General features: G+C 40.3%; 1 protein-coding gene across 1 annotated transcript; it reads left to right on the top strand.

The window, feature by feature from the left end:
• The first annotated feature begins 5031 nt into the window (after window positions 1-5031).
• UEVLD (UEV and lactate/malate dehyrogenase domains) lies at window positions 5032-19081 on the top strand. Its single transcript, XM_074149033.1, has 12 exons — window positions 5032-5073; window positions 6967-7051; window positions 7676-7738; window positions 8471-8634; window positions 9386-9521; window positions 10913-11037; window positions 11274-11379; window positions 13249-13419; window positions 14383-14556; window positions 15094-15178; window positions 15817-15940; window positions 17256-19081. The coding sequence occupies exons 1-12, from the start codon at window positions 5032-5034 to the stop codon at window positions 17418-17420; spliced, it is 1440 nt and encodes a 479-aa protein (XP_074005134.1). The 3' UTR covers window positions 17421-19081.
• The last annotated feature ends 168 nt before the right edge of the window (window positions 19082-19249 follow it).

The following is a 19249-nucleotide window of genomic DNA, read 5'->3' on the forward strand; positions in this document are numbered from 1 at the left end:
AGTACCTAAAGGGGGCCTTACAGGAGAGATGGGGAGGGACTCTTTATCAGGGAGTAGAGTGATAGGATGAGGGGTAATGGTTTTAAACTGAAAGAGGGGAGATTTAGGTTAGATATTAGGAAGAAATTCCTTACGGTGAGGGTCATGAGACACTGGACAAGGTTGCCCAGAGAAGTTGTGGATGCCCCATCCCTGGAAGTGTTCAAGGCCAGGCTGGATGGGGCTTTGAGCAACCTGCTCTAGTGGGAGGTGTCCCTGCCCATGGAAGGGGGGTTGGAACATGATGATCTTTAAGGTTCCTTCCAACTCTAACCATTCTATCATTTTATGAACATTGAGGTAAATAATGCTCTTGCTCGTGATGTTTCCAGAGCTGAAGCCAGTTTGGGCTTCGTGAGGAAATTTGCTCCTTCCACTTATGTTGCAGTTTATTTATTATTATTATTATTTGTGTGTTGCAATTGGGTCTTCATTTATTCCCCAAACTTCAGTATCTGGGACGATCACTCGAGCATATTTCAGAAATGCAAATTTTTCCCATAGCATTTAAGATTTATAAGTTCAACTTGTAATTTCCATCCCATTACTGTCAACTTAGTTTGGACGACTCAGTATTGCGTGATTTTCTCACTGGAGAAAATTCTTTGAAACACTTCCTGAATGGTAGTTGCAGGTTACTGAGAACCCATTCCCTTGGCTTTGCTCTAAGCTGGGGTACCTAGAGAGACAGGATGCCCACGAGTAAGCAGAAGAATGAGACTAGAGTATGAAAGTTTAGGACGGTAAAAATGATGGCTTTTTCCTCGTGTGGAGCTGAGTAAAATTCAAAAGCCACATGCTGTAGAATGACCTCCAGGTTCCATGAGACTAATTTTATTTTGTTGTCTCCCTTAGGATCTGGGAAACTGCAGCCTTTCTGTATAATTAACTGTCTCTTCTACCAAGTCTCAAAGAAAACATCCTGGTCAGTAAGAGGACATGCTCTGCTGGCAAAATGCTATGTTTTTGAATACATAGGGTGCTCTTTTATGAAGAATGGAGTCGTAATAAAATAAGATTTGCATGTATTGCTCAATAAATGCCTGTTTGGGAAATTTTCTGTAGCTTCATTGGTAAGGACATAAACAAAATACTATGGCCTCATTTGGAAGAGCATAGTGTTACCAGTCACACTGGCTTTACCAGATCCTTTGTGTTGCAAGTTGATATGCATTTGAAAGCTTTTCTAGAGCAGAGACAGATAAAAGCTGTATTTGAAAGCTTTTCTAGGGCAGAGATAATATATAACTTAAGCCTGAAAGCTAAGTTTCATTTTTTTACCTCTAGAAATCCTATCAACTTAGAATCGACACCAAATCAAAGAGATGTTAGTCACAACTCTGGCCAACAGGCAATCAAATAGAGTAAAAGGATGAACCTTTTTGTAGCAGATTAAAATTTAGTATGTCCAGTGAAGGGCATCTTGTTACTGTCTTGCAGCCACCCCCAGATGGTGTAAGGCAAGGTGTGTTTATCTTCAAGCCTGCATTTAACAGAACAGCTGCACTGCTCATGGAGCTACGTGTATCTCTCCATCTGGCCATGTTCAACTTCAACTCTGCTCTCAGTGCTTCTGGCCTGCCTCATACTGCCTTGGCTGACTGAAGCATGCCTGTGAACATACACAGATGAAGTAAATAACGGGCAGAAAATATGTTCAGAAATGGCAACTGTACTGCTGGCTTCCTTCTTGCTTAATGCTTGGGAGGTGCTGGGCTAGCGAAGTCGAGAGCCAGCTTCAGAAACTGCAACATAGAAGGGAACTTCAGTAACAAAAGGTAGAGATCAAGTGACATGGGGAGAGGAACTGCTAGAGCATCGGTACAGGGCGGTTACGTGGGGTAGCAAGGCTGTGCTCTGTGTGAACATTAGCCTGCTAGTAAGATATTTTGTTACCTAGAGGTTAGTTGGCATTAGGATCTGTTAATTTAATATGGAGTTATTCATTGCAAATGACATTTAGAGCAGATTTTGATTCACAGGGTACAGGCACAGCTCTGAATTTAAAGGAGCGTTTGAACAGTGAGTACTGAGAAATTTGGATCTGTAGTTTGGGTTGAGGCTTAGTCAAGGGTGTCCTCTAAGCCTCACACAGGAATGGTATTACCACTCTTATTCTTGAGATGATACAGTGGTATGTGACTGCCAAAGGTATGCTCTTACTGCTCTGGTTTCTATGGTTATTTTGGTTATGTATGCACATATAGATTTTTTTTTTTTTAAAAAAGTGTTTCCAAACACCTAACCTACTAATAACCGCAAGTATCAGACTTTCCTAGTTGTTTTTACTGTGAAATAAGGAGAAATTAAAAATTTAAATGTTTGAGATTAAATATTTAAAGGAAGCGCTCTGTTCTCAAACATTAGTCTGTGCAAGGACCTTTGAGAAACAAAATGATTTTCAAATTGTCTCTTAAAAGGGTTTAGATGAATGTTCATGAAAATCAAGCTCATCGCAGGTCTTGCTGTTTCCACCCTCCAAAAAAGTATGTGGCCACTCAGTCTGCAGGAGGCTGGGGTGAAGGCAGCTGCCATTGCATGTGTCCCAGACCAGAGCTCTCGGGGTCCCAGTAAAGCTTTAATTTCCTGTTCCTCCTACCACAAAATTTAGGTTGCACTTCCCCCTGTTTAGAGAGGGTTCCTACTGCCCCAGAGGATGCAGCCCGCAAGGTTATACCTGGTGACAGCCCCTGAAAGAGGCTGCCTCCCCTCTTCAGGGCAGGGGCTCCTCTGGGCCGATGGCATTAAGGACACAGCACCTAGGACGCTGCTGGCCTTGTATGTATGGTGCAGAGTAAGGCCAGGGCCTTGGAGGTAAAGCGCCTGCTCAGTGTTGCTGTGTTTGAGGCATCCTGCGCTGCAAACTCTCTGCTGGAGGTCAGCAGCTTCTGCACAAATATGGGACTTAAGGAAGGGTAGGGCCAAGCAAAGTGAGACCGCCAGGAAGGAGGAAAGGTGGTCCTCACCATATCTCCTCTTTACAGAGAGCCAGTCTGTGGTGAGTTTGGCATGTAGCCTATGTCTCACCCATTCGAGAGGTCCCATAACCCTTTCCCCTCGCCCTGGGGTTCACAAAGCCCCACTGTCCCACTGAGTGACAGCCTGGCTACTTCTACCACTGCTGCTGCAGCCATGCGACACTGTCCTTCTAAATGCCAAGCTCCAGTTTCTGTTTCTGGATAGGCTTTCACAACCCCGCATACAAGATGCTGTTGTGAATCTACCTAGCTGGGACTCTCAGGTGCAAGAAAAATCAATATGTAACGGTCCTGGCATTCTATCGCAGAAAAAGATAAAATCAGTCTCTCTTCTTTAAGCTGAGTTGTCTCTTCGTATCTCCTTCCTGAAACTCAATTGCATTGAATGTGAACAGGTAGAAACTAAAGTATCTACTCTACATTGTACATCAGCCTCTGATATGGAGAACACCATGTCTTAACAAGCAATATTTAAAAATAATCAGATACTGATTCATTGAGAAACCTCAGTTTTCTGGTAGGTTATGGGGATAGCACTGGCATTTGTCTAGCTGGCATCCACTTACCTAGCTGAACCTGGTGTGTTTTCCACTGAATTGACCATCAGACTTGCACAGCCCACTTTCCAAAAGGCAGTTTTCTGGTATCTTTACTGTGTGGTAGTAAGGTTTAAAAAATAAGAGGTAGATTAACGTAGGGAAATAATTTAATTCCAGATTTTTATTTACATACTTGTAAGTCCATAAAGTTGCAAATCAGTTGTGATACTGTCAACACAGAGGGAAGAAATCTGCAATTCCTGTAATATCTATGTGTGGTCTTACACTGGAGATTACTTCTCTACCACTGCACATAGCCAGATTACATTCAAAACTCACTTTAGCTTAGCGAGAGAAGAAATGGAAAGGAAAGGAGGACAGTAACTGGGAACTGTCTGGCACTGTCACATGTTAGAAGCAATTTGCTGGAGGAGCGTTTGGTCATCTCCCACATGGGCTCAGTAATGTTTTTTCTGGGGATTTCATTTTTCCAGCACAGGAAATGGCAGGCATACTCCAGGATATGCACCTGCCAAGTAGGTGACCCTAGAGCAGCATGTGAGGAACCTGCAAGACCTCTGCTCTCTGGCTATGACTGTCAAGTGTGGCATACTCTTGCCTGTTGTCTTGAAGAACGTGGCTAAGCAGGCCCCCCGATAGAATCATAGAATGGTTCAGGTTGAAAGGAACCTTAAAGATAATCTAGTTCCATCCCCCGGCCAGGGGCACCTCCCACTAGACCAGGTTGCTCAAAGCCCCATCCAGCCTGGCCTTGAACACCTCCAGGGATGGGGCATCCACAGCTTCTCTGGGCAACCTGTTCCTGATATCTAATCCAAATCTACCCTCCTCCAGTTTGAAGCCATTACCCTTTGTCCTATCACTACATGCCCTTGTGAAAAGTCCCTTCCCATCTCTCCTGTAGGCCCCCTTTGTGTACTGGAAGGTTGATCTAAGGTCTCCCCAGAGCATTCACTTCTCCAGGCTGAACAGCACCAACTCTCTCAGCCTGTCTTCATAGGAGAGGTGCTCCAGCCCTTTGATGATCTTCATGGCCCTCCTCTGGACTCACTTCAACAGGTCCATGTCCTTCTTGTGCTGAGGACTCCACAGCTGGACACAGTACTCCAGATGGGCTCTCAGCAGAGAGGTGAGGTGGTTTGGTTTGGTCTGGTTTTTTCCCCACACATTTCAGCCTTTTTTAGAGGCTGGCATGGCTGGCAGGCTACTGTACCGTGATGGGTGGAAATGGCACCCAGCTGAGAACTCTTTGCTCTTACCTGCTGTGGTAGCATGCGTTTATTTCACCTTCTGCTCGCAGATCCAGAAAATAAATAAATTAAAAAAAAAAAAAAAAAAAAAAAAGAAGACTTTTATTTAAGTCCTCCCTCCTAGGCCGGCGGCCTGAGGGGACCCCGCGCAAGGGCTGCCGGGAGGCGGCCCCGCCCGTCCCGTCCCGCCCGGGCCCCGCCGCCATGGAGCTCTCGGAGGAGGCGCTGAGGAAGCGGCTGGGCAAGGTGCGCGCGCCCGGGTGGGCAGGGGGCGCGCGGGCCCCAACGGGCGGCTGAGGGAGGAAGGAAGAAAAGAAGGGCTGTGGAAAACGTCGACTGTTTGGTCGGGTGGGAGGGAGGGAAGGAATGGAGTGGCTCCCCTGAAGCAGGAGGGGAGAGAGAGAGGCGGCGGCTGCCGGTGGGCAGGAGTTCCCGCGGGTCGGAGAACGAGGGGCTGTGAGGCGAAGCGGGGAGCTGAGGGGAGTTGTGCGGTTCAGCCGCCTCCTGTTCCGCCATCGTCCCTTGTGACAGGCTTCTGTCCCGTGGGGGGTTTACATCGCCTTGCTGCAACGGAATTTAAAGTTGCGCCACGCGTGGTTTTTATCCCTGTGGTTTGGGACGCAACAACGCATGGGATGTGCTGAAGGCAACTGAAACCTTACTGGGCATAAAGAGTTACCGGTGTCCTTGGGGATTTTTTGTGACAGTCCCTGCGTTAGCATCTCTGCGCTTTAGAGACCCAGATTTACAGCGTCCCTCTGAGGTTAAGGCGTTTTAATTCCCGTATGAGAAACTGAGGTGTGCGCATTTAAATTTTGGGTGTGCCAAATAATTGTAGGTGCAAAATGAGAAAGGTCTATACCCAACTCGCCTCACAAATCATCTGATCTTTAGAAGAGGACAAAATAGTTAATAGAAATGCCTCATTTTGCATTACAAGTAAGAAGGGGGTCAGCTGGGGAAAGATGGGCTTGATTTCACATCCAATGTATCAGCACTTCTGAAAATGTGTTAAGTTGTGTAGAGATTCCTACACCTGTGGAGCACCTGTGATTTTTATTTTTTTTTTTACTACTTGACTTTGTGGTATCCTGTAAAATTGAATGTGGAGAAGCTGATTAAAAGGTGTTTCTTTTCAGCAGCTTTGTGTTTTCTTGTACAAAGTGGAAAATAGTTGTACCATCCACGTAGCTGTAGCATTGCTGCTGTTTCTGGTGGGTGCCTTACTGAAGAGACTGTAGATTTTAGCTGCTGCTTCATGACAAATGTTCCCATGCAATGAGCAGCTCTTCAGCAGTTGTCAGGCCGCAGTTGTGTTTGCTTAGGCAAGGGTTCCAGGACAGACTTCCTAAAATGAGAAGCAGATGCTCTAATCTAGGAAATGGAAAATATTCTTCATAACTTTAAGATGCGGGAGGATGCAAATCTCTTGGAAGTTCAGGTATCAGACTGGCTAGGGACAGTCGAAATGAAGTAGCAGTGATTCATTCTTGCTGATGATTACTTTCAGATCATGTTTCAAGCATCAGTACCTCTGTTAATCTGTGGGCAGGTTTTCTGCAGGAGGGAAAGAGGGATATGCATTATTTTGTTTGAATTTTCTCAGCTCTCAAGGACAGCTTAAACATGGAAAAAAATTCCCAAAGGCTAATTACTTACACATTCAATATGTTTGTGGAAAATACACATCTTATGAAACTCTTCTAAAATGTGTGCAGGTGCGTCTGAGTTTTTAGTAGTAACTGTGTCAGAAAAAAGGAGTTGTCTTATTGCTACGAGGTTTATATTTTTTATATTGTTTTTAATTATGGTGTGTGGAGGAGAGCCAATTTTATTAAGTCTCTGCTCACATAGCTGTAAAGGGGAAGGAATGATCTATAAGGAATGATGTTCAGAATTTGAGTTCTAATGTAGCAACAGCAGACCTCTGATACCTTTAAAGCTTTTTTTTTCTATCAAGCTTTTTGAGAAGTCATTTCACACCAAAACTATTTATAATAATACAAGTAATTATTACCTTCCCCTTCTTGTATTTCTACTTTCTCTGAGTTCCTTTTCCCTATCTCTGGTAATGAAATAAGCTGCCTGTGAAATAAAACATATTTTTCTGATTTTTTTTTTCCCCTCCCCTCTTCCCAGTATAAATTCAGAGACCTGACCATAGAAGAACTAAAGAATGTTAGCAAGACCTACCCAAACTTCACATTCTCCATGAACACATACAGTAAGAACTGTTACAGTTACTTTGAACTACTTGTGATTCTTATTTGCCATAGATTCAGACTGTGTATAATAGACTCTAAATAATGTCAATATCTTTCAGTTGTGTTCCTGTCTTTATTTTGACTTGCAGTAAAATTTCTCATGCCATGTGACTGTTTTTGAAAGCTCTTTGAAAAATGCATGCATAAAAAACCTAAGTAACTACTTCACTAAATTTCATTTTATTTTAACTTGTCAGTAGTTATAGAAGATTGATGTTCTTTTAAATTCTTTATATGTAACAGCATTTTTCCCATATCCCATGACTGTATTGAAAGCATTTTGATGTCCTTAGCTTATCAAGTGTAACTTCCAGAATTCTTCAGCATGACTGAAAGTTCCTATGCCACCAGAATTATCCAGGACAAGGGATTTTCAGGCTAATGGTGTGCTTAATTGTACCAACAGAATTTTCATTAAGATTCCATTAAGGAATTTTCTCAAAGGGGGAAGGGGGAACCTTAGTAACATTTTAGCCTTTGTTCTTCCAGGAACATTGCATATTGGTAGTTTTGGATGGGATTGCTATGCCAGATTTGAGAGCATTTATTATTATTATTTTTTAAAACCACATTTTTAATTTCAGCCTTCAAGGATGGATCCCAGAAGGACCTCCTGAATTTTAGTGGTACTGTTCCAGTGAAATATGGTAAGATAAATCAAATATGATTTCCTTACAAGTTATGCATTTAATTGTAAAATGTGTTGGGTATTGCCTCTTAACAACAGACTGTGCAGCTTCTTTAAAGGTGACTGTAAAGGATTTTGCATGAATTGGCACAAGCCACTTCTACTGCACAAACAAGTGTCTTTGTGCACTCATAGATGCTGAAATTAGGTGATAATTAAATAAGTCCATTAACTATTTAAAAAAATCATGTAGTTTGAGACTGTGTAGGCAAACTCTTTGTTTCTAATGGAGGTTGCATGAACTCTACAAGCCCTATCCTTCAATAGGCAGTGTCCAAAAATAGGCTAGTAGGTGCCTTTGAAATCTGAGGTATAGCTCTTAATGGATGCCTTTTTGCATCAGTTGTGGAGTCCTAAAATAAGTATAAAACAAAATAAGGGTAGCTGTAAGAGATTTCTTTGCCTAGAAAAGGGGACACGTTGGCTGGTAGAATATCCTGGGAAACAAAACAACAACAAAGCCTTATATTAAGAAGAAGCAATCGGTAGCACTTCAAGTTGATGCAGAGAAGTCTCCTTTTATTAACTAGCCTAAGTAACATAAACACTGTCCAGTGTGAATGTAGAACGTGATCTGTCAGGCTTTTTTTCTTCGTTATTAGGAAGTGTGAATCACAGGCACACATGCCTGGTTTTTAGTGCCTCTTCTCAATGCAGAAGTTAGTAATGGCTTTTGTTTTGTGTTGAACAGGTAATTCCTATAACATACCTATTCATCTGTGGATTCTGGATTCTCATCCCTTTGCTCCCCCCATTTGCTTCTTGAAGCCGACTGTGAACATGGGCATTTCAGTGGGAAAGCACGTTGATGCTCATGGCAGGATTTATTTGCCCTACCTGCAAAACTGGAGCCATGTAAGAGGTGGAGTGGCTGACAGGGGAGGAAAGTATTTGGGAATAAAACATGGTATCATGTGGAGATCAATGGAGAGGAGTGGATAGGGTTTAGGCCTTTTTTTTTTCTGTGGTTTTTGTTAATCTTAAATATGTAATGCAGAATGAAGCAAAATGGCTCTGGAAATTAGAGTTTTCAGACTCTGAAGTGACTGTAAAGGAAGTTATAAATGATTGTCAGGAAAATTATTTTAAGCTGAAGAAAAAAAGGGACTGACTTCACTATAAAGCAGTATAAGCCTCATGTGGACCTTTGATACTTTTTCCTTTGTTGCTGTGAATAATGAATAATAATAATAGACCAACTGCATATCCCTCCAGAAAGTTCAGTGGAAGTTCCTGACTTTTGAATGTGTCTCTTTCAGCAGAACTCTGAAACATTAGCATAGAGATTCAAAAGCCAGTGCTGTTGCTAAATGATTTTATACACTGTATTAAATAACTTATGTAAATATGGCTGCCAGGCCAGTAAAAATGATTTAATGAATGCTAGTGTTCTGAAATGGATGGGGTATATTTTTCATTATTGATGTAGAAATTCCCCAGCTTTTCTTTACCCTAAGTGTTTATGTAAGTGTTAAGGGTGTTAATATTTATAATTTGATTAATTTTGTGTACCTATGGTTCTTTATGAAATTAGGCAGTTTACAGCTAATACCACTATATGAAATGGCTAGTTAACTGTTTGGTCTTCTGTATTGCTATATTTCAGCCTAAATCAACTGTCATTGGATTAATCAAGGAAATGATTGCAAAATTTGAGGAAGAGCTCCCTTTGTATTCACTATCATCTTCTGAAGCAGCCAGGCAATCGGAACTTCTCTCCTACATTGCAAAGATTACTGCAGGTGTGGATATTTTCATGTATTTATTTGTAACAATCCTACACAGTATCTATTTTATTTATTGTTATTACTTGATATAACTTGATATTGTTATTACTTTGATATCACAAAGATGCCTACACACGTTTAATATCTGAATTTTTGGTGTTTGCCTGTCCACAGCATTTGTTATTTTCTCCGTATAATCAAAAGTGCCTCTTTTGGAACCGAGAGCTCAGATTCTCTTTATTTGAATAAGCAGCTCATTTTGGATGTTTGCACTTAAGCCTACTGAAAAATGCTATAGTCTTGGTACTATTCATTGGTTTAAAATTACTGCAGCAAAACTCTGTGTGAGATCTTGTGGAAGGAAAATGTGATTTTACTATGAAGAAGTTGATTTTACCCAATCACAGTCAGTGTCAGTCATTCTCTCAGATCTCACTCACTCACACTCTCACATCCACAGTCGCAAGCCCTGAGACCCGACTGACCACAATCACTGGTGTGCAACTCTGAGGACAAGGAGTGCTGGCTCTTGAGCGTATATCATGTTTCTTGGGTTCTTCTTGTTCAGTGGTGACAAGCTGATTTTGGACTGGTCTTTTACACCCTTTGGGAGTATTTGGCATTTTTGCCTCATTACTTTATCTCACCCATTTTAAGTCTTGAGCAAAATTCCTGAATTTCATAGTTCTCATGTTTTCCTTATCTGGGTATTTTATGGCTCCAGCCCTGTTGCTCTTCATCCTGACACATCTTCTTCACGTCAGTCTTTTCTTCCTTCTTTTAGTGAAATTGCAGATGGTGATCTGTGGCAACTAGCGCAAACCTTTCCCTTTAACCCTTTCCTGCTGTTTCTTCTGGTAATTGTGTGCAGATACATGCTTGTGAGCACACACAGGTGTGTGATTCTAGGCAACCAATCTTAATATTTATGTTGCAAATCTCTCTGTATTATAGTCAGAATGAGAATTGTTGTGTTACCAGTAGCATTGGCTAAACAACCCCAAATCACTGTATTTTAATCAAACTCCATTTTGCATGTCTCCAAAATAAGAAATCTTTTGCAAATTTTATGACAATGGCATATATTCACACCTGCAACAGTAGCAAAGGGAGTATTGTTTGTATGGTCCTAGTTTCTTGATATTGTTATGCTCATATTCTCTACTTAGTGAATAAACATTCCTATCCAGAGGAGTATTTGTGTTTTACACTTTACAAGTTGTGATGGCAATAGCTTGACTGCTATTTTGAAAAAGTTTATGTAATTTGGTTTAACTCTGGCACAACTGTGATCCTTTATGAAGCAGCAATACACGTATTTGATACAGTACTTGTATTTGATACAATACATGTATGTGATACCAGCATTTAAGTTTGTGGGTTTTGTGGTTTTCTTTTAATTGTAGGAGACACTGACATGAAATCAAAGAGTAACATTGGTGGAGGCAAAAACGAAGGATGTTTTAACAAAATTACTGTTGTTGGAGCTGGAGATCTTGGCATTGCATGTGTATTAGCAGTTGCAGCAAAGGTACGTAATTATTATGAATAGCAACAGACCTGATTTATAGAGAGTCATTTTTCAATTGAACTCACTAAAAGAAATTCTTTTTCTTGTGATTTGACAGTAGTTTTGGTCAGTAAGTTTGATTGTTTTATACACAGTACAACAAACACCAGAATTGGAAGAATACTGGTTTTTATTTTTCACCCCATGTGAACATGTTTTTGTTCTGTTGTTGATGTGCATTATTTTTGTTCATACAGGGTGCTGCAGACAAGGTGGTTCTTTTGGATCTTTCTGAAGGTGCAGCAAAAGGAGGGACCATGGACTTGGAGATCTTTGCTCTGCCAAATGTAGAGATCAGCAAAGGTATTAGATGTTGTTGCTGGAATGGGAGCAAGTACTGTACTGTGTGTGCTTGCGCTCATTTTAATGAGAGCAGGACACCTGGGGAGGTACAGAGGCTTTGGCATATAGGCCATCGTCTTAAAAAGATGTTATCTTTTCATAGCTTCTTTCTTTTCTTCCATCTTTTCAGGGCAAGATTGGGGAGGGGAGATTCAGCAAAGCTTGCATCACTTTTATTTCAGTTTTTTTTTTCATTATAGAGGTAGAGGTATGTGAATCTGTACTTCCAGGGTAAGAGGGTTATGCCGCAATTGGACTTGTGCAGAAATAGAGAGAAACCAAGCTAGTACTTCAGTGTTGTAGGTGGAGAGAGGGAAGGAAGGGGGAAAAAAATATATGTATGTTAGAGAATGTATGTTAGCTGTGAGAGCAGCGTTAAAAAGGCTGATAAATAAAGGTAAGTTTCAAAGTACTGCTTTCCTAGATTGATGTTCGTTAAACATGCACATGGGCAATAGTTAGTTCTTAATCACTAGCACTACATATTCAAACAATTAGTTCTTAACAATCTTGTGCTCGATTAACTGTGAGTGTATAATTCAACAGAGTCGATACCATGTCTCCGTAATTAGCAGTGATGGCTACAGTCTTTGATGGTCTTAGTCACAGACATTGAGGTGGTGTGGCTCGAAAGCTCTTCCATGGAGGAAGCTGGAACTGAATTGAGCAACTTCCCCATTCTTCCTTGCTTGTCTGCGGTGGTTTTATGTTCCTTGCACCCTCTGCAAGAAGAAATGGGGGGCTTTCTTGTGCTTCTCATATAGTTTATCTTATTTTGGGGACAGGGACTTGTTCTGGGTCCACCAGGCATGTTATCTGCTTATTCTGCATCTGGCATTGCCTGCTCTACATCCTTTGATCTTACCTTGCCGGTTTTACTGCTAGGACATTTTTTCCCAAGCCTTGGTTGTGCAACTGTACCACAAATCTCTGTTTGTGCCTTTGTGGTTACCTATTACATATTTACATTTAGCTCTAGTACAAAAAGCTTGTATGTTGTTGCTGGCTACACTATTAATAGTGTTACAGTATTACAAAATTCTTATACAGTCACCTGTTATTTTAGTATGTTTATATCTGGGTTTGGGGCAGCTGCTATTAATTATATCCTCCTTAGTATGCTTCCAGTTGTCAGTGCATTAGGCCTCTGCTTTGGCTTCAGCTGGTTCCAGAAGTGGTGTGGCAGTCAAATTACCTTGTTTCTGCCTCCATGCTGGCCACCTGTATGGTACTTGGATATTCTGAGTTACCCGCTCAAGGCAACTTTGACTTAGAGATTTCTGCAGCAAATGTAGTTGTGTGTTTTCTTGGGCTAATAAATACATTTCTTTTACTTGAGTTGTTAAATAGACTTTTGAAGTACTTTTTATGGTTGTCTACGTGTCCTTGATTGAGCTATAAGATCAATAATTATGGAAGCCTCAAATAAGGGAGTAAAAGTCTTTCCCCTTCTTTAAAAATTGGAATAAAAATGAAGGAGCCTTTTCATGGATATATTTTTTTTTTTTCTTTCTTGCCAAGAAAACTTGGAAGAGCTTACCTGTCAACCCCATCTAGATGTTTTGTGGTCTCTGTTCTCTAACATTGGACAAATTGAAGTCTGTCTTTTGTGTTTGCCAACTATGAAACCGGAAGGTAGTTCTGTGGGAGACCTTTGTTTTACAGGTGCTGTGGAAGTGCCCCAAATGCCACATTGAGGGAGACAGGAGGGGAAGAATCCCTAAATAAGCTGGATGCTGCAGTTCCACCTTTAGGACAGCTCTTTGGTTTGCATCCAAAACTCAATAGAATGACATAAATTTTAAAAACATACTTTCTTTATATTTTCAGATTTTTCTGCTTCAGCTGATTCAAAAGTTGTGGTACTTACAGTTAATTCTCTGGGTAATGCTCAGACTTACCTTGATGTCATACAAAGCAATGTGGACTTGTTCAGAGGAATTATCCCAGCAATATCACACTACAGTCAGAACACTGTTCTCCTTGTTGCTTCTCATCCAGGTATGTTGGTGCTTCGCCTAATGCTCTGTCCGTCAGCTGGCTTTCTCTTTGGCCTCTTTTAAAAATACCTTACTGCTGAATATACCCACTTAGTCAAAAATTCTTGCTACTCTGAAAGATGTTTTCCTTTTCAGCTTTGAGCAGGACACTGTCTTTGAGGGTTTTTTCTTTACTGTTACCAAGATAAAAGAAAATAGTATACTTTGTTTTGTGTAAAAGGTATGTATTTCTGTATGTGTCTGTACATAGTTTCAACCTTACTGTATCTCCAAGATTAGCATCCATTGGCTGTTGTCTTGTCAGTTGTGAGTTTTACGTATACGTTTCTCTTGTGCAAGTAAGGATAGATGCATGTGTGTTATATGCTGTACAGTCAGACTCACAGGCTACTAATATACATAATATAGTGTTGATAGTAAATATTGCAGCTGTGTTTTGGTGGAAAGTTTAAATCTGTTGGGTCAGGGATACTGTGAACTTAGAAAAAGCAAATACTACTTAAAAGGGAAAGAAGTAAGCATCAGCCTCTCTGTCCTGTAAACACATTGAAGACAGCCCTTTTCTGTTTCTCAAGTGCTTCTTACCCTTCCTGTCATTTAGAGCTCTGGAGATGGAGAAGAGAGTGCTTGCCAAATAAGAAGAAATTAAGCACTGGCTGAATTAAATTTAGAAGCATGTGGTATCTTTGGTAGAGGGAAGCATGGTGACTCATTCTGAAATTTCACGTGACCTCTCTTTAAAACTTCACTTGGGCTGTGGATTTTCTTTGCCTCCTCCCCACCTGACTTGGTCGTTTAAGTTGAAACAAATTACTGATACATTCTTATATGCTTATACCTTTTCTAAAGTAAACAACTTGGTCCTGAGTTTTTCAGATTCTGATTCATAGTTTGAATTCATTGATTCGTTGTGTTGAATTTTGAGCAGTCCTTCATTATCAACGTATTTTTCTTTCACATATAGTTGAAGTAATGACATATGTATCATGGAAGCTGAGTGCATTTCCCAAAAGTAGGGTTATTGGAGTAGGTGCCAACCTAGATACTGAGAGATTTCAGTATATACTGACAAACCTTTTGAAAGCAGAGGTGCTGGCGAAAGATGCTTGGATTATTGGTGAACAAGGGGAAGACAAAGGTAAAGTGATACTTTATTATAACTACGAGTATATAATGTCTTGGCAGTGCTTAAATAATTGAGTAATGAAATAAAAATTGAGAAAAGTAATGGAGGTAGTCATAAGCAGAAGTGTAGATTTTCATAATAATGGTTTTACATTTCGGTGTTTGCCCAAGACTGGAGTGGTAGTAAAGTATTTGACCTTTGTCACAGTAAAAAAAAAATTAAAAATATAGAAAATACAACCTCAAATGTTTTTCATTTGGTATAACAGTATAGGTTAAAAGTACTGAAAGAGGAATGAAATGTGTTATAATATATGGTAGGTTACTGCTAATTTAAGAATTGTTACATATTACTTCATTTTTAAGCAAGTGTCTCTGGCCAGGTGGTAACTGTCCTTTATTTAAGCAGTCCAGGGAACCTTAGAAGGTCATCAACTATATTTGGGTGTTTTGGGGGAAGGAAAGTTTGGAAAGCTTGAATTTTATTATTTTTTTCCTTGTTTTTGTCACAGTTTAGATGTGCATTTAAACATTGGTTGTTTCTATTTAGTACCATCATGGACCAGTTGTAATTTAGTTGCAAATCAAACAGAAGCAATGGCTGCTCGTAACTCAAGGGAAAAGGTGGCTAACAGGTAACGCCATTATAATGTTAAATGTTTTTTCTTCATGCTTAGGCACTTGATGTTTGCAGAGTTTTTTGCTTCAGCTCTTTATGGAGAGGAGGAATTTTGCTCTAAAATGTTGACACATTGAGTTCATAGGAAATTGTAGGTCATTCACTTTTATATATGTGTATGTGCCCACTATTTTTCTGGAGTTCTTAATGTTGTGCCTGTGATGATCTAAGGACAAGACAAGCTTTGTAGAATATACACTAGAATATTAGAGCTGCCACTTCAAGTGTGTGTTTTTTAAAATAAAAAAAAGTAGACAAGCCTTCTGGCACTTTTCTCTCAGAGCTTGTGTGGAAGCAGTTTACTTCAAAGCAAAGCACAAGTTTGGATCAGATTGTCTGATTTAATCAGTCACTTATCAGTTACACCTCTTGACAGAAAATTGTTACTAGTGTGGGTAAAAGGTACATAAAGAAATTCTTAAAAGCAATTCTTAATTCCTTGCTGTTGTTTTCCAAAACAGAGAATAATATTTTTGTAGTGCACTTTACCTGATGTGGTGCACTTAATTTGTCTTTTGAGTTTTACGTATAAACCAAGATAGGAATAATTAAAATCTAAGCATCATGTTTTTCTCCTTTCTCTGGTTTATGTAGAGCTATGGAAGTTCTAAAGGGAAAAGGTCAGAGATCTTGGTCTGTTGGGCTCTCAGTTGCTGATTTGACTGACAGTATACTGAAAGATAAAAGAAAGGTTCATTCTGTGTCCGCTCTGGCAAAGGTAAATGTGTTATTATCTTTTGGTTGGTACTGTAATTATATTATTTATACTGGATATGACCATTAATTTTAGCAGCACAGACATCTCACTTAAAGTAACTGTTGCTGAAGTAGCACTATTTCCATTGCTTTCTTCCAACAACAGCTTTCAATTCTAGTCCAAAAAAGGAGCAAAACGCAATTATTGTGTTAATTGGAAACCAATATTAAAAGTGAATTATTCTCAAAAAAATGCAAGAGTCCAGAGGGAATATATGTTCAAGGTTGCTGACCAGCTCCCCTGGAATAGCTGGATTCAGCAAATGAAGAGAAATGTGTGTGTCACAGTTTCCAAGCGCTCAGTATTTAATGTAGCTTTTTCAAGGGCCCAAAAGAGTTCGGTAACTTTTATGAAAGTATAAAATGCGTTTTCTGCCAGTATTTTATTTGACCAGCTTTGAAACAACTTCTTTTTTACTCCTTGGTACTTTACATTGAGAAGATTATGAAGCTATATTTAACTTAAAATTGTAGACTGAACCGTGTTTAAAGTTTATCCTAAGAGGCTTCATTAAAGCATGAAGTCATTTCATATGAGGCAAAACCCCATGTAGAAACATTTACTCGTCACTTGTATTTACAGGCTTCAGAAGGATGATTTGCATGTCCCAGTGCAGGGAAGTTGAGCAGGCTGCTTATTCTATCAAGTACAGGCATATAACTAATTTCATCATTAAGTTTTCAAGTGAAGTTTTTAATTGTTTATGAACTAAATGCAGATATGGAGAAGTGACAAGTTTCTTAAACTGCAGAGTAAATACAGAATGTAAAATTTCCCATATGGATCCTAAAAATAAACAAAATCTACAGTGTAAACTTGAATTATAGGGATATAAGTTTAATGAAGTCTCTCACAGAATATGGGATCAATACGTGAAAAATATTCCCCAGATAGCTCTCTTTGGCTGCATTTTTATATTTCTTTTGTTCCGTCCTAAAAGAACTAATGGTACTGTACTATCAAGTGTCTCTGCTCATTCTACCTAAGAAACTGATTAAACAGCGTTTTGTAGTATAAACTTTGCCTGCATTATAGCAGTCTGGTATATTTATATTGGGAAATTCCTCCAAGTATGGCATGGTTCAAGATAATTTTTTTCATCTGCACAGTAATATTTTAGTTTTTGTACAGTAACCCATTGCACAGGATCTAAAATAACTGGAATTTTACCTATCCTTGCCTAATTAAAATAATCAAGTTATTTTATGTAGTTCCATGCTTCAGACAGAGCAGAAGCTAGTAACTGTGTGACCATTCTCTTTGCGTGTTGTTTCAGGGATGTTGCAGTATAAACAGTGAAGTGTTCTTAAGTCTACCCTGTGTTCTTGGAACCAACGGAGTGATTGAAATGGTCAAACTAGAAGAAGATCCACTAGTGCAAGAGAAACTGCAAAGCAGTGCAGGATCAATTCATGACCTTCAGCAGCAACTGAAACTGTAAGCAAGCACAAGGGAAACAACGCACAGTGTCTGCTCACAAAATCTGGGTATTTGCTAGGCAAAAAGGGTTGCTTGGTATATGTGGATTTCTATATATAAAACAAGAAGGCTTTTTTACTTTACTTCCAAAAAGTGCTTTCTCAGTTCTGGTTTAAATTATTTAATACTGCACTGCACAGTAATTTCATATTTGAAAAGTGCACTTGTGGTAGCCAAAATGAGGAGGGTAAAGCGCAAGAACGTTCTACCTACATTCAGGTGACTTTTGCCTGTGTGTTTTTGTTGCTAATTATAGCCTGATTCTTGGGTTATTCTTAGCTCTTTGCACCTCATTAGGACACAGTCCGGGAGAGCGGCTTGCCCAGCTCTGCGGAAACTGCAGTGTGCAGAGCCCTGGAGAAGTCTGCCTCCGGGGTTTTCATTGCTGCATCAGGGGCTTGTCTAGGAAACGGTCACGCTCCAGCTCTCCAGGGCACCGGGGGATGCAGTTCGGTAGCTCAATCTTCCATGCCTATCACAGATGCTCTTATGTCAGTGGACTCCTGCTCGTTACTAAGGGGGGAAAAAAGCTAAAAGCATGATGTTATCAGTGCCCTTCAAACCTAAAGTATCGGATGTGCATTTCTGTTGTATGTTAGACGATGTCCAAGGCTTTCTGGTCACGGCTTGCTCTTATTCTGTAAGGACATTGAGAGCGCTAAAGCATCTGCAGTTCTCGGTCCATACGTGCATCGCCGCTCTTACCCTTTGCAGCGCTGGGACAGGTGTCCTTCCTGAAAGGGAGAAGCAGGGGGTGGGCTTCAAATAAAGAACAAAATCTGACAGTTAATAATGCAGAAGCATCTGCAAGTTCAGGCCTTGATCCAAAGCCAGCCCATGTCAGTAAGCTTTCCATCCTCCTGAGGAGGGATACAGCTGCTTGAGAAAACCACAGAACCTGTAACCCTCCTCGGGGGAGGCCGAGGATGTGGTGAAAAAGCAGGATGTGGATTTTTAGATAAATCAAAAAGTAGATGTTTTTAAGATAGAGTGGTTTTGGAGGGTTCTAACCTCTTGATTCACTGCACTGGTAAAAGACTATATTCATCCCAGTTATACCTTGGCATCACATTGCAGGCAGAGGGGAGTTCATCTCAGAATTAAGATAAAACTTGAAAGGAAAAAAAACCTTCAGTAGTTCAGATATTTTTTTCATGGAGTACTGAAATGTCCTCCTTTGTGCTTGTCCGTGGTATGACAAAAGTTGTGGTGGCTGCAGGTGCTTTGCTGCTGTATTAAAAAAACACCCAAAACAATTGCTGGACCTTGGGGGTTGTTGGGTTTTTTTTCTTACTTTGGAAAAAAAGAGCATAAAATTATGGTTTTATGTCGGTTCTTCACAGTCTTGTGTTTAATCTCCTGAGCATTTATTCTCATGTTAATAGTCCGGGCATTTGTTTATTTGTTTGGGGTTCTTTTTTTACTAACAGCTTTCATCATAAGAAGCTGCAAGCTCTTCCAGGGATGTCTTTTAGCTTGATGCTTATGTTATAAAATAACACTGGCTTGTCGCTCTCCTGTGTGTGTCATATTCCTTGAAAAATCACCAGCCCGGAAATGGCGCTTCGCGTCCTCACGGGAAAGGAATTCTCAGAAATACTTTTTAACAATAAATCGCACCACGAAGAATTTCTTAGACTTTTAGGAGTATTTCTGATACCCGCGCGCGCCCCCGGGCTGTATTTCCAGCCAGCTCCGACACCGGGCGCGGGGCTCCGCCCAGCGGAAGTACCGTCACAATATGAACGCCTCTCGCGGAAGTGCCGTCACGGCCGGGTGGAAGTGGAGGTC

This window comes from Numenius arquata, chromosome 6 (assembly GCF_964106895.1).
Source record: "Numenius arquata chromosome 6, bNumArq3.hap1.1, whole genome shotgun sequence".
NCBI lineage: Eukaryota > Metazoa > Chordata > Aves > Charadriiformes > Scolopacidae > Numenius > Numenius arquata.